A 14,533-nucleotide genomic window follows, 5' to 3' on the forward strand; every position below is an offset into this window, starting at 1 on the left:
TTCACTTGATGTTTTGAATTTCTCTATTTGTACTAAAACATATATAAATTCCTTTTTTATTAACATTTTAATAATCTGTTATCTGTTTTAGTGTTCATTATGGCCGCTTACTTTTGGCTTGGCTTGTTGTGCAGTAGAAATGATGCATATTGCTGCTCCTCGATATGACATGGATCGTTTTGGTGTGGTATTTCGTGCCAGTCCCCGTCAAGCAGACGTCATCATTGTTGCAGGAACTCTTACTAACAAAATGGCACCAGCTCTTCGAAAGGTAATTCTGAATTAAAAATACTTTATTTCTTTCGTTTGAATGGATCAGTTTTCCAAGTATTTAATAGATTTATTCAAACTGCATCAATTTTTTTTTTTTTTTTTTTTAATATTTGTACTCACTCATTAGGAGTTCTCACACAGGTCATCATCAAAGAACAACAACTGTTTGTGTTACCTGGAATTTAGATTACAACAAGTCTCCTTAGATTTCTACTACGCTCCACCTTGCAAATGAATTTACATTATCAAAATAACTGCTGGCAATTATCATTGGTCTTCACTGGAAATTAGGTGGCGACAAGCCTCCTCAAAGTCCCAGTCTTCTTCACACTCATCCGGTAGAAGTCAGGTGTGTGCTTTTTCTTTATGGTCTTTCCATGCTTCATGACCCTTCTTGATTGTTTAGTGTGGCCCTAGTCGATGCTGACACTACAATTCTTTTATGTCTAGGTATCTGCTAAAGATATTGAAATGACAATTATACACAATCAGTGAACTCGGATAACATCATTTAACTTTGTAGAATTTTTCTAAACAATCTGTCATGCAAATACTCTACCCAGAAGTTTACTACCATATAAGTTTACCAGTAGTCCCATTTAATAAAACATTACTGAAAGGATCAAAAGATAACATTTATTTTCAACATTGGTGGGTTATATCCCTTTGATCTCCTCAAAAAGAAATCTATAATATAAAAGCAAAAATGTTATGTTTTTTTTGTTTTTTTTACATGGTAGTCACCACTTATCAAAGCCCGGAGGCCACTCGGGAATAAGGGTTATTGCGTGTACAGTAATCAATGGGATAATATCATAGTAATCGTTAGTAATGGAGATTTGATAAAATGGATTACTTAAGGGGGGGGGTTATCAGGAATTTGTTTATGTTGGATTTGAAGACATCCAAGTTGTATTCAGGTGGGAAGCAGGCAAACAGCAGAGAGTTCCACAGGCGGGCACTTCTAAGAAAGGAGCTTTTTTCATGGAATATACGTTGTGCTTTAGGCACAGATAAAGAGTGGGGAAAATTATTGACAGTGGTTTCAGCTAGACGGCTGTTTTTTGGGAAAGATTGGAGAGCGGAGACCAGATTGAAGCTCAGACGAGCACTTGCTATGGACGTAATGATAAAACAAAGACAGGCTCGCAAGTCTCTTCTGTGAGATAGAGGTTGCCGGGAAAAGAAAAGGGCATCCCCCACTAAGCTGTTTTTAGCAGCTCCTGCCCAGATGTGGCAGCAGTACTCCATCCTTGGATGTACTTGGCTTTTATATAGATAGAGCATTGCATCAGCAGTGAGATATCTTCTGGAGCGGTAGAAGGATCTCACCATTTTTCCAGTAACCTTGGCAACAGATTTGATGTACATGTTCCATTTCAGATCGGGAGTAAATGTCAATCCCAGAAGCTTGTCAAAACATGGAGCCTCCCCAAGATGAGAGCCATCCATTTCAATTGATGCCAGATGGAGATCAGAGTGCTGATGATGTAAAGATAGAAGTTTGGTTTTAGATGCATTAAAAGTAATCAGCCACCTCTTCCCCCATTGTATCACACACTCAAGATCAGAGGAGAGAGAATCAGAGAGAACTTTGTCATTTACAGCCTTTGATGTGTTGCCATAGATGGTCGTGTCATCAGCATAGATGTCAATGAATGATTTAAGTATGTGTTTTGGGAGATCATTAATGTAGATCAGGAAAAGAGTTGGGTCCAGAACGGACCCCTAAGGGACTCCAGTATTAATACTGTGGGCTTCTGATTTCTGCCCATCAACCACTACTCTTATGAGCCTATCGGAGAGAAATGATTTAATAGTTGAGAAAACATTTCCAGTTATACCGTAGCTGGAAATCTTGTGAAGTAGGCACTTATGCCATACCTTATCGAAGGCCTTTGATATGTCAAGCAATTGCCCTAGAAAGGAAGCCTTTGTCGAGAAATTCACTAATCCTATGAAATATAACCGTTAGCAAATCTGCTGTAGATCTAGCAGAATGCAAACCATATTGCATGTCACTAATAAGGTTATTTCTGCTGAGGTGGTTGACTACTTTATTTAATATAGATTCCAACAACTTACTCATGACACACAGGAGACTTATTGGTTTGTACTGAGAGGAAGATGACCTATCACCTGAATTTTTAAATACAGAGCATACTGATGAGGTTTTCCAGGGTGTTGGGAAGCAATTTTTAAGACAATGCTTAAACAATTTTGTAAGTATGGGGGTAAGTTCTGGTTGAAGCTTTTTCAACACTATAATTGGAATGCCATCAGGGCCAGTTGCTTTACTGGAATCAAGGTTCTTGATTAACTTGACGAAATCACACACAGATGTTTGTATGTTGCATAGCGTTTTGTCTGTTATAGGAGGAAATACAGGGAGTTGATGGCCTTGGTTGAATAGGGTAGTATGTGTTTGTGTCCGTCAAAGGCTTTGGGGGTGGGGTCACTCGGAAGGGGTCACTAAATCTTACAACTATTTATATACTGTCTAGATTATAATATGTCCGATTTATGAAACGAGGTCATCTGAATCTTTTATTATGTTACAAAATTCGCGCTGGGATTTCATTTTCTCTACTAATATGGTGTGATGTTTGACCTAGAAAACCACATGTTCACGTTCGTTTAACCATCTGCTTTTTAAACGTTTAATTTCACCCTTCCTCACTTCTCTGCCTGCGTAGCGTCATGGTAAGTTGTCAGGCTATTCGCCTCAAGGCTTCAGGTTTGAGCCTACCTCCTTACCAAATTTTTTTTTCTTTTCTTTTACACTCAGGCAACGCTGGGCACCCTCGTTAGTCAAACATAAAATCCAAAGATGCATTATTTTCAAAAGAGATTCTGCCCTTTTGCATAAAATTAACCTAAATTTCGTTGGTACCAGCTGTACATTGGAATGTTTGTCATCAGCTTCTTCTGAAATAATGAAAGTTTTATGGCACCTTTAGGACAGAAGGAAATCTCTCCAAACCTAATTTAATTTGTTTTTATTAGTTATTATTGTAAGCAAAGTAAATATTCTAGAGTTCACTTGCCTATTCAATATCACAGATTTTAAAAAGCTTTTCGCACCATATGGCGTCTATTAGAGACTTGAGACTTTAATATCAAAGATTTAACATACTTGGAATTTTTTCTGGTGCTGGTTTTGTATGATCAGCACATCCTTTGAAATATTTCATGTTTCCTTTTATTTTGTTTGGTTTTGCCACAAGTGAAAAAATAGATGAAAATCTCACAAATTTATCAAAACTTTGGAAGAGCAAACATTGAGAAGTTTTTCAACTTAAAAAAAAAACTTTCATTTACATTTAAAATACTCAAAACATATGAGATTCTACTTTTTTAGGCGATTATGTGTGAGCACACTGAAACATTATTTTAGAATGGGGGTTCAATTGTGCATAATGTAAACGGATCCCATTTTGGTACATTTTAGCTTTTTAAGCAGATAAGTAATTTTTACCACTAATTCTAAGGCCGATTAATAAAATCACGTGTAATTGCTATATTTTTCGTATTGCCACCCGTACTCAACAAAAACAGGTTTCTCGTAACGATGCCCGATTCTACGCATGCGTCAGATGACGTCATGACCTGATTTACTTTAAATAGTTGAAAAACCGAGTAAACTTCATCTCCGTCGCTTTAGCGCAGTTGGTTAACACGTTTGTTCATTATCTAAACGTTTTGGGTTCAAATCGTGGTGTGAGATGTTTTTTTTTTGTTTTCTTTTTTAAATTTAAATATTGAACCCTGTATTATTTAAGCCATTTTTCACGTAACATTTGTTTTCCTGGTTTTTTCTTTTGTTTTTTTTACTTTGCTTATTCTTAGCGACATCCGGGTATCCACCGATTTTTTAAATTTTAATATCGAAACAGGCTCATTTAAGCCATTTTTCACGTGTTCGTTTTTCTGTTTTCAACGTTCGTTTGCCTTACGTTAGATTTTTTTTTTTTTTTAATGTTTTGATCTCCCCCCCCCCCCCCCCCCCGCTTAATTAAAACGTTGTTTTCTTTTCTTACTTCGCTTATAACAATGCTTACATCGTCGTCGTAATGCTCGACGACTTTCAAACATCTTTCACTAACTCATTCCGGCTGGCCGATTTTATTTTCAAACTTCGCCTCAGGGCTTCGGGTTCGCTCCTACCCCCCCTCCCCGATTTCTTTTTTATTTAACACCACACACACATACAAACACCCGGGCAATGCCGGGTACCCCTCACTAGTATGGATATATTGGCGAAATATTTTTGAAATCGTAACTTTATAATATATAAAAATCGATAGGACATTAACTCTATAATAATATATACAAAATCTGCAAGAATTAAAATATATTTAAGCGTACTTAACGACTTGGCTACGCCAGGCACCCTTGCTTGCTTTGATAATTACTTTTGCAGTTGTAAAAGTTACAATAATATCAGAGCATCACTATTTACGACATGAATACCAATATCGATATATTACATATGAATGAATCCCCTGTGGAATTTTCACAGGTTCCACTATTATTTGCATCTCGTTTTTGTTTTTGTTTTTTTTCAGCAAAGCAAATCAATTTAATAACCCACCAAATTTATATAATTAAAATGAAATTTAAACCTAGTTATGTTAAAATTGGTTTTCTAAATGATAACATTATTATTTAGAAATTCGTTAATAACAATTTATGAAAACTTTCAAATAGCATATTGTATACTAATGACGAACTGATACAATTTGGCTTTGTTTAAAATCAAAATAAACCTTTTGTTGTCTTTCAATTTGCAATACATTACATGGAAAACATTTGAGAAAAAACATACCTGGGGATTTATGTAATAATTTGAAAATTTACGAAAAAAGCAAAAAAAAAAAAAAAGTCTCTAATTAAATATTTATCGGAATCAAATCGGAATAGAAATTTAGAACAGAATCAATAATTGGATCAGAATCGGGAAAAATTTTGGAATTGTCCACCACTATTTACTTGTAAATTTTCATTTACAGTTTTTATTTCTTTTCCTTATGACAAGCAGGGGAGGTAACTGTATGAAGTTAGGGAATATTAATAATCGTCGATTGTTGGATCGTGAAAGTAAACATCTTTATGTAATAATGTCATTTGCTACTAATTTACACATGACAATTCAGTAGATGTCATTGCTTTTAGTTAAAATTTAATTTTTTAATTTTCGATTTCCATTATTTCAAACCAGCACTCAAGTTGTTTATGACAATAAATTTAGTTTGAGTTTTTGTAACAATCGGAATGTGAGTTTTCCACATTTTTTTAATCTAAAAAAAGTAGATTTCTGCTTAAATTGTTATAATCTTCTACACAAGATTGCAGCTTTTTGATTGAAATTTGCTTTATTTTACTTTTTTTTTTAAATAAGACAAATTTGATTTTCCTCATGTCGGTTTTCCCTGAAAATGTTTATTTTTGATGTGAAGACAGTCTTGAATTTATGATGAACTCAAGTCAGATGACCTTTGTTTCCTCAAATAACTTCCTCTACTTTTCGCCAACATAAAACATTCTGTGTCTTTCTCGTAATTTTCACTCCATACAAGGCATATTGCCACTTGGGATCATGTCTAACAGGGAACTAAGGGGATTTTAGTAGCAAGATAAACAAGTACATTTAAACTGCATGTCAATACAGTCAGGAAACAGGGAAGGAATCCCAAAGTTTAGCTAAAGGAAGAAACTAATAGATTAGAAGGCTGTCGGGCATTTAGAAACTTCAACAGTTAAGGGTGGGATTTTGTTGTTTGTTGGGTTTGATCAGGAGTATGTACGTTGAGGGGGCATAATGTGCTATGAGTTCACCAGAACACATTCCATTTAAGGTACTTGTAAAACATGCACAGTGATGCGATAGTGCAGGACTTATTAGATTGGAGACTTTTTTTTTTATATATAGACCTTGTCCAAGAGGTAGAGATCAGTGACAGCTGCACCAGCCTATATATCGCAATAGTACACCATGAATTGTGGCTTTATAAAGATATTGGATACTTTGATGTGTATGGTAGAGGGAGGCCATCTTCTTTACAGCAACCTCAATGTATTTATTTCAGTTCATGTTGGCTGTGAATATTAACCAGGAATTTGAAGCACAGGCTCTCAGGGTCATGTTATGGCAATTGTTGGTTGTGAAGGTTTTTTTTTTTTTATGAAAGAAGCTTAGTTTTAATAGTATTTAATGTTACCATCCACTTACAGCCTCTTCCACTACCGATTGAATGTTGTTTTCTACGGTTTCTGCTATTGCCTTAAATATTACATTTTAAATAGGATTTGTGTGTGCTACCCTTTTTCTACATGCACAGGGGGCTGTGGCCCTCAGTTTGGAAAATTCATCTTGACTGTATCTTTGCTATTGGCTACTCGCATTCTTTACCAATAAATTGTGTTAAAACTTTATTCCATTGTTTGCTTAATGTTATCAGACATGTCTTGTTATCAAAAATGTGACGACTCCAATTATATGATAATGTGCTTCCATTGTATTTCAGGTTTATGATCAAATGCCAGAACCGCGATGGGTGATCTCAATGGGAAGCTGTGCCAATGGTGGTGGTTATTACCATTATTCTTATGCAGTTGTGCGTGGATGTGATAGAGTTATACCGGTTGACATTTATGTACCAGGTAAGATTTTGATTATAAAAATAAATTTGTTATGTTGGTTATTTATAACTGAAGCAATTCCTATTCACTATTGCTAAATATGTATGTGTAGTAAACGTTTTAGTCCATTAAAAGTTGGCAAAAGTTATATACTGTTGATTTGGAATGAGTTCTTCATGCCAAACTTATAGAATGTGGCATTGTAGTGACTAGTCCTTTTAATCTCTAACTGTGCATCGAACAGATACCATAATACTTAGTTTGCTGCACCTTAAAACAAAGATCTATACAAAATTTCAGTCAGATCAGTCCAGTAGTTTCTGAGAAAGCGGAATGAACTGACATATAGCGTAATAAAGATATATACATTTTAAATAGGATTTTGAAAGTTAAATTGTTTGGTCATGAAATAATTAATTGAACCAAATTGTTACAAAACTATAAATTTGTATGAAACTGATATTTATTAAAAACTTGAGTATTTTAATTTTTTAATCTAATAGGAAAGTCACCCCAAGTGATAGACTAACAAAAGTTCACTTATTTTAAAATCCTGATTGAATCAAACAAAATAAATCCAGCACATTTGATGTTTTAGCTGACTTTGAAATCCCCTATAATTATTCATTTCAATATTTCATAAAAATATAAATGTATGATTATTATTGTTTGCATGACATTCTACATGTACTCCTTCAGATAATAATTCATGTTTATATGTTGATTTCAATTGCTTTTGATTGTTTCTGCGTGCATGTTCTTTGCTTGATTCATAACTTTTTCAAGAACTTCCCATCTGTGGAACACGAGACCGTAGGATGGCTTTCCTGCTGACAAGAAAATATGCTCACACTCTCCACATAATACAATAAACTGATTTAGTAAGCGATGGCTAAAGGATCTACTTTACAGACAATGAACCCAACATGGATGACAAACACTTTTTTTTTTCTAAAAAGACATTTAGAAATAAATGGAAGAACTACAGATGATTGAAAAACTGGTAAGCGGTAGGTGAGAAGTCTGGAGAGTATGGCGGATGAGGCATTTTCGTAGCCCAATTTGTTCAACTTCTGCAGGGCCAGTTTAGCAACATGCGGTCGGCATTGTCATGGGAGAGAATTGGGCCTTTTCTGTTGACTAATGCTGGGTGTTGTTGTCGAAGTTTCTGATGCATTTCATCCATTTGTTGACTACTTCGCTGCCGTAATGGTTTCTTCTGCATTAAAAAAACTAATGGATGAGACCAGTCACAGACCACCAAACAGTCAGCATGACCTTCTTTTGGTATAACTCTGGCTTCGGGAAGTGTTATGGAGCTTTGTTGGCATCTAACAATTGAACCGAGTGTTACAGGTTGTCATAAAGAACCTACTTTTCCTCACAAGTCACAAGCTGGTTGAGAAACGGATTGTTCTTGTTGTGTAAAAGAGAAGGTGACACTTTATAATGATGTTTCTTTTGGTTGTTGTTCAATTTGTGAGGCACCTATTTGTAACGTTGGAGTTACAAAGAAAAGAAATGAATAAAAATCTGGATCAACTTCTTTTTTAAACAAAAGCATTTATTACTGTTACCCTCCTGTCTCGATACCACTTAACAAGCCTCTCGCTGCCAAATGTCTATCTAACCTAGCACACATTTCTCTTTCTTCCGACTGCACTGGTTCATTCTCACCTTTTACTTTACATGTTTGTATCTTTTGGCGCCGACTTTTTTTTTTTTTTTTTTTTTTTCTGACCACGTAGTGTCTTTTTTTTTTATGACCACATAGTGTCTTTTTTTTTTTTTTTCTGACCACGTCTTTTTTTTCTCTCCTTTCGCATCAGCTGATGCACACTTCCTAATTTGCATACACATTCAAACGTTGCTGCTGCTAATACAATTACTTGTCATCCATCCTTCGACTGCTACTTTCACACGCGCTATGTTATACCTCAAGTTTTTTTTTTGTCTTTTCAATCTCTCTAAAGTGGTTGGAAATCGTATACGTTAAGTCTAATTCAGAACTAAGTTCTCAAACACTTGTGCATGGATTGGCTTCGACTAAGGCTCTTAATTGATTGTTGTCAACATCCAATAGCCAACCACTACATTCATCATCTTTAAGACTCTCGTTGCTGCCATTAAATTTCTTAAACCACCATTGTGCTGTGCATTCGGTAGTTCCTGAGTCAAAAGGCTTTGTTGATATCGCGAGCTTTTTCAGCAGCTTGAATTAAAATAATAATTTGCTTTTTTTCTATCTTGTATTCAACGTTCTGAAAAGATATAATTGTTTTAAAATGATTGTAATTTAAATGATTAGATCGAGAGGAAAACTGCTCTTTAAAATGATATATAAAATAAAGGTATTATGAGGAAAACTTATTTGAAAATACATCATTTGAAATCAAAATTATTAGGTTGAAAAGAAAGTTCTTGAAGAATTTTTAATTTTGATTTCAATTGATGTATTTTCAACTAAATTTTTGTTATAATACTTTTACTTTATATATTATTTTAAAAAGCATTTAAATTATAATCATTTTAAAACAATTAGGTCTTTTATGAATGTTGAATACAAGATCGAAAAAAAGCAAATTCACACAATTTTCTTATTTCAATTTGAGCTAGGCTGAAAAGCTGCTGAAACAGCTCACAGTAGCACAAAGCGCTTGGTGTAGAAACCACTACTGAACACATGGTGGTTTAAGAAATTTTGTGGCAGCGACGAGATGACGAACATAGTGGTCAGCCATCGGATGTTGACAACGATCAATTAAGAGCTTTAGTTGATGCCAATCCATGCACAAGTGTTGAAGAACTTGCTTCTGAATTAGACGTAACATATACAATGATTTCCGACCACTTGAGAGAGATTGGAAAGCCCAAAAAATATTGATAAATGAGTGCCTCACAAATTGAGCGACAACCAAAAAAAAACGCCGTTATGAAGTGTTATTTTTCCCTTACGCAACAAGAACGACCTGTTTCTGTGTTGCGACGTGATGAAAAGTGGGTTCTTTATGACAACTGGCAATACTCAGCCCAGTGGTTAGAAGCTGATGAAGTTCCACAACATTTCTGGAAGTCATAGTTGCCGCAAAAGAAGGTCATGCTGACTGTTTTGAGGCCAATCTGTAGTTTTTTAATACAGGCGAAACTATTATGCTTGCAAAGTACTAATGGGTGAAATGCATCAGAAACTTCAACAACACCCAGGATTAGTCAGCAGAAAAGGCCCAATTCTTCTCTTAGACAATGCCTGACCGTATGTTGTTAAACCGACCTTGCAGAAATTGAACGAGTTGGGCTACAAATCTCTGCCTCACCCATCATACTCTCCAAACCTCTCACCTCGTGACTACTTCTTTTTCAAGCATTTCAACAAATTTCTGCATGAGAAATGCTTAAAAAAAACCTGATATCAAAAACGCCTTCAGCAACTTCATCGCCACCAGAATGCAAGATTTTTATGTTACTGGCATAAATACACTTGTTTTGCATTGGCAAAATTGTGTTGATTCTGATTGTGCTTATTTTGATCAATAAATATTTCTTTGAGCCGAGGTATATTCATCTGAATAAAAAATAAATTAAAAACCGTACAAACTTTCTTGTCAATCTAATAAAATATATTTGTGTTTGATATTTACCCAGGAAGAAAATTCATTGCATAAAAAAAAAAAAAAATTCGTTGTCTATGTATTTTTACTAGTGTCTAAACCGTTCACTATTCAGAACAACCTATTTTTTCGCAAGGGCATTCAATATTTTACATAAATCTTCGAATTAGCATCTGCAATAACATTTGTTTCACTACAATCCTCAAATCATTCCTCATGGATAATTTCAAATAGCAATTTTAATCATCCCAAAAGAAATGCAAATTGTTGAGTACTCCTGCAGATTAAGGACTGAGCTATCGTCAGAATTTTCCAGACATTGTATGTAAAACGCAGAAAGGTGCCAAGATGCTGAGTCAATGAAATCACAGCAACCAATGTTATTTCCAAAAACATTTGCTATCATTGTTTTTATAAAATAAAGTAAATATTAATCTTGATTTGAAAAGAAACTGTAAACATAGACAAAAAATCATTTTTTTGTTTGCTATCATGTTGCTTGTTTTGAATAACAAACAACTGATAGCAAACAATTTTTTATATGATTCTTTTTCTATGTTTATGATTTTTATATTTATTTATGAAACTTACAATGAGAATTTTCTCAATTCAAATTTTTTTTAAGTTTCATAAAAATTGTCCAATAATTACTCATTGTATTTTCTTCATAACAACAAAAAGAATATTTTATTTTTCATTGAATTAGAATAATGGAACTAATATTCTTTTCCTTGAAAGAATTACCTAGCATTCACAAAAAAAAAAAATCAAACTTTCATTCAGTACCTTTCAGCATTTTAAGTACCAACTATTGTTTTACCATCTAATTGATTATATCATTATGCTTATGACTTTGTACGTGTAAGTTTAGATAGAAATCCCAAAGCCTGACAGGAACAAAGTGGGGCTGAGGCAAACTCTGATGTTAATTTTGACTCCACTGTTTATTGAAAGAAAAATCTGGTCTTATATAGGATCAAGGTGGATTCAAAGGAGCCATTTGGAATAAATTCAGAAAATTCTTTGATTGGTCCTAAATATTTGTTTTTATTAATTCAGGTGGATGCATACGTGAATTCAGTTGAACAGAAACAAGTTTAGGCATTTTCATTTTGAACACTAAAGAATAAACTTTGCTTGCTACAAATATTATTGAATGTATAATTTAATCTTGACATTGATAAAGCAATAGTAGCCAGCAGTTTTGGCTGTTTTAATTAACCCTTTATGACCTGTTTGAACTAATTCGTTCAGTCATAAATAAATGAATATAAAGGTATAAATAGTGGGAATTGATTCAGAAATGCCTTGTACATATTAGTTCAGTATTTTTTATTGAAATATACTTTTTTCCAGTTTGAAGACAATCATAGTATCATTACCCTTTAAACTAATTAAAATTAAAAATTAAATATTTTTTAATCATCTACATTATAATTCAGGTCATAAAGGGTTAAATACACAAATTATGGCTGCTGCTGCTGCTTCCTGTTGGTGTTGAGCAGATCATGCTTCAGGATTGATCTGCATGAAGTTCTCTTAGTCATAACTATTTGTTATATCTGCAAGATTGTGAGTTTTTACCGTTAACACACATTGCCACAACGTCCAACAATTACATACAAAGGCTGGGAAAGTTTGACCGGGAGCACAAAAAAGAAGTGGTGGTTGCACATGCGTCGAAGAAACATGCATCCTTGTTTGCTTCATGCCGAAACTGGGATGATCAGAGGATAATGAATCCAGGATTTTCACCAAGATCTTATTCGCTGGTTAACATCCTTACTATAGCGAGGAAGGATTGGACATGATAGGGATGCTGCTGTCTACAAATTTTGGCAACTAACATTCATCCTTTGACATAATTTTCAATTAAATAAGTATTTCTTGATAATTTCACAAAAAAACAAGCAAGCAAGAGCCACATACTTTTAGTAGCATACAAATCAATTAGACAATCGATGGTCCTTTGAGTTACAAGGAGTTTAGATAAAGGACCTATTGCCTCAAACACATACACACACCTTTCTTGATGGATAAATCATTGTTTTGCGATGTCATCCTTAATGATGTCATAAAGGCTGTTCGCCAAATCTTTCATCTCTGTTTTAGTGGATGACATCATCCGTTTATGATGTCATCCAATGTGCACAAGGACAAACCTCTATTGTGCTAGAAAATTACTCAAAATTTATTTTTCTACATAGTCACCACCATTCTCAACACTTTTGCCAGGAATTCAATGACGCATATCTTCTGATGTATGTCCATGACAGCAGTTGCTTTCTTGGAGTCTCACACCATCGATATCAGCAACAGAGAGATGAAACTTTCAGATTATGAATGCATAAGTTCACTCATAATAACAATGCAATTTGCAATCCCTTCTTATCCATTCAGATAAAATAAAAAATAGGAGGCATTACTGTTGGAATTATGGTTGTAGATATATAAATACAGGATGGAACAATAAATTTTTCCCTAAACTATATTACAGCTTTATATTGAAACTTTTATTGGAAAAATCAGTTCAGGTAACTTGATTATGTAGTAGAGCTGACATCTATTCAATGTAGCCGCTTTTAGCCTCAATCACCACCTCGATATATGCTTGAAACTGGGAGCATACCTTTTCTACAAGTGCCAGTGCGAGCTCGGCAAATGCTTGGCAGATGGCAGCGATCACGCTGCCATTAGTTTTGTTGGAGGTCATGTTGATGATATTTTCAATGTATGACCAAACAAAGTGGTTCAGCAGGTTTGGGTTCCAGAGGAGGTAGTAAGAGAAGGGTACAAATTCGTAACACTCCTTCTAAGGTCAAGCCTGGGTCTCTTTGGACTTATGGGCCGGCGCCAAATCCTGCTGCCACACTCAGGGTCTGCCAGTGGCCACCTGATTGCACCAGGGGATCACCACACTCTTCAGCACATCCAGGTACACTTTGGTGTTGAATTTCAAGCCAACTTTGAAAATGTGAGGTGGTATGATGTGGCCCTCGCTTGAAACCACACCAAAAACCATAACTGTAGCCAGAAACTTCGTTGAGCTCTGCCCTCAAGTATTGAACTGTCTGGATTTGCATTTTGAGGGTGCTGGCAATGGTCCTGTTGTCATAACTTGGATGTGTAGAGAGCATGAGCTGTACAGCAGCACATCTCTGATCTAGCTCGTTGAATATTGTGTCACTTTCAGACATGATAGAAAACTCCTATCGCTCTTGGAATTTTTACACAATTGGCCAACTAGTAGATGGTTTGCAACAAAATAGAGAACCGGTTTTCATCAAACAGAAATGGAATCATGCTGTCTTTTCCAGGGCGCCAATTTTAGTGTTCCACCTTGTATATATCTAGGATATATAAAATATTGGTGGTAAATGTTTTCTTGAGCTTAAATCAAAGCTTTTAAAATTTCAGAAGTTGAAATCTGAGTGTAGCATATAGACTCTAAAAGCTTATTAGATAATGTGTTTTTCCAGCATCAGCATATTTTTGACAATTACATTTTGAATTATTTTTTATTTTAATTATTTTGCAAATTTTTTAATTATTTATTGAAATCAAAGCTTTATTATTGTAAACAAAAGCAAAATATTTAGAATCTTACCTACTGATTTAATTACAAAATTAAATCCAATATAATGCATTTTAGTTTCTTTGCAAGCAAGTTACCTATTTTAATCTTTTGTTAATAGTTGAAAAAATATGAATTGCTTCATCACTTTTTAATATTTTAACAAAATTCATAAACATTTAAATTGCCAAATAGAATGTCATTTCTTGCTTTAAAATTCTTATCAAATCGTTATGTAACTTGAAATTTACAGACAATAATTTTATAGAGGTTAAAACAGTAATTTAACCAAATAAGTTTTAGAACAGTCTATTTCAATTAATTTAATGATTGTAATTAATTTAATAGTGTAATAATTAAATATCAAAATCCTATTTTGATTTTAAAAATAAAAAAAAAGCAAAAAAAAAAAATGAAAGCAAAATCATTCCTAGTT

At 34.2% G+C, this 14,533-nt stretch overlaps 1 protein-coding gene across 1 annotated transcript in view; it reads left to right on the top strand.

Moving 5' to 3' along the window:
* Positions 1 to 14,533, top strand: part of LOC145258269 (NADH-quinone oxidoreductase subunit B 2-like) — an 84,438-nt gene that overhangs the window by 16,261 nt on the left and 53,644 nt on the right. The window contains exons 4-5 of the mRNA XM_080116264.1: positions 92 to 271; positions 6,801 to 6,936. Of these exons, the coding sequence (XP_079972390.1) occupies positions 92 to 271; positions 6,801 to 6,936 (316 nt within the window). The remainder of the gene's footprint in view (positions 1 to 91; positions 272 to 6,800; positions 6,937 to 14,533) is intronic.

This window comes from Euprymna scolopes, chromosome 33 (genome assembly GCF_053919585.1).
Source record: "Euprymna scolopes isolate OS-2025 chromosome 33, ASM5391958v1, whole genome shotgun sequence".
Lineage (NCBI taxonomy): Eukaryota > Metazoa > Mollusca > Cephalopoda > Sepiida > Sepiolidae > Euprymna > Euprymna scolopes.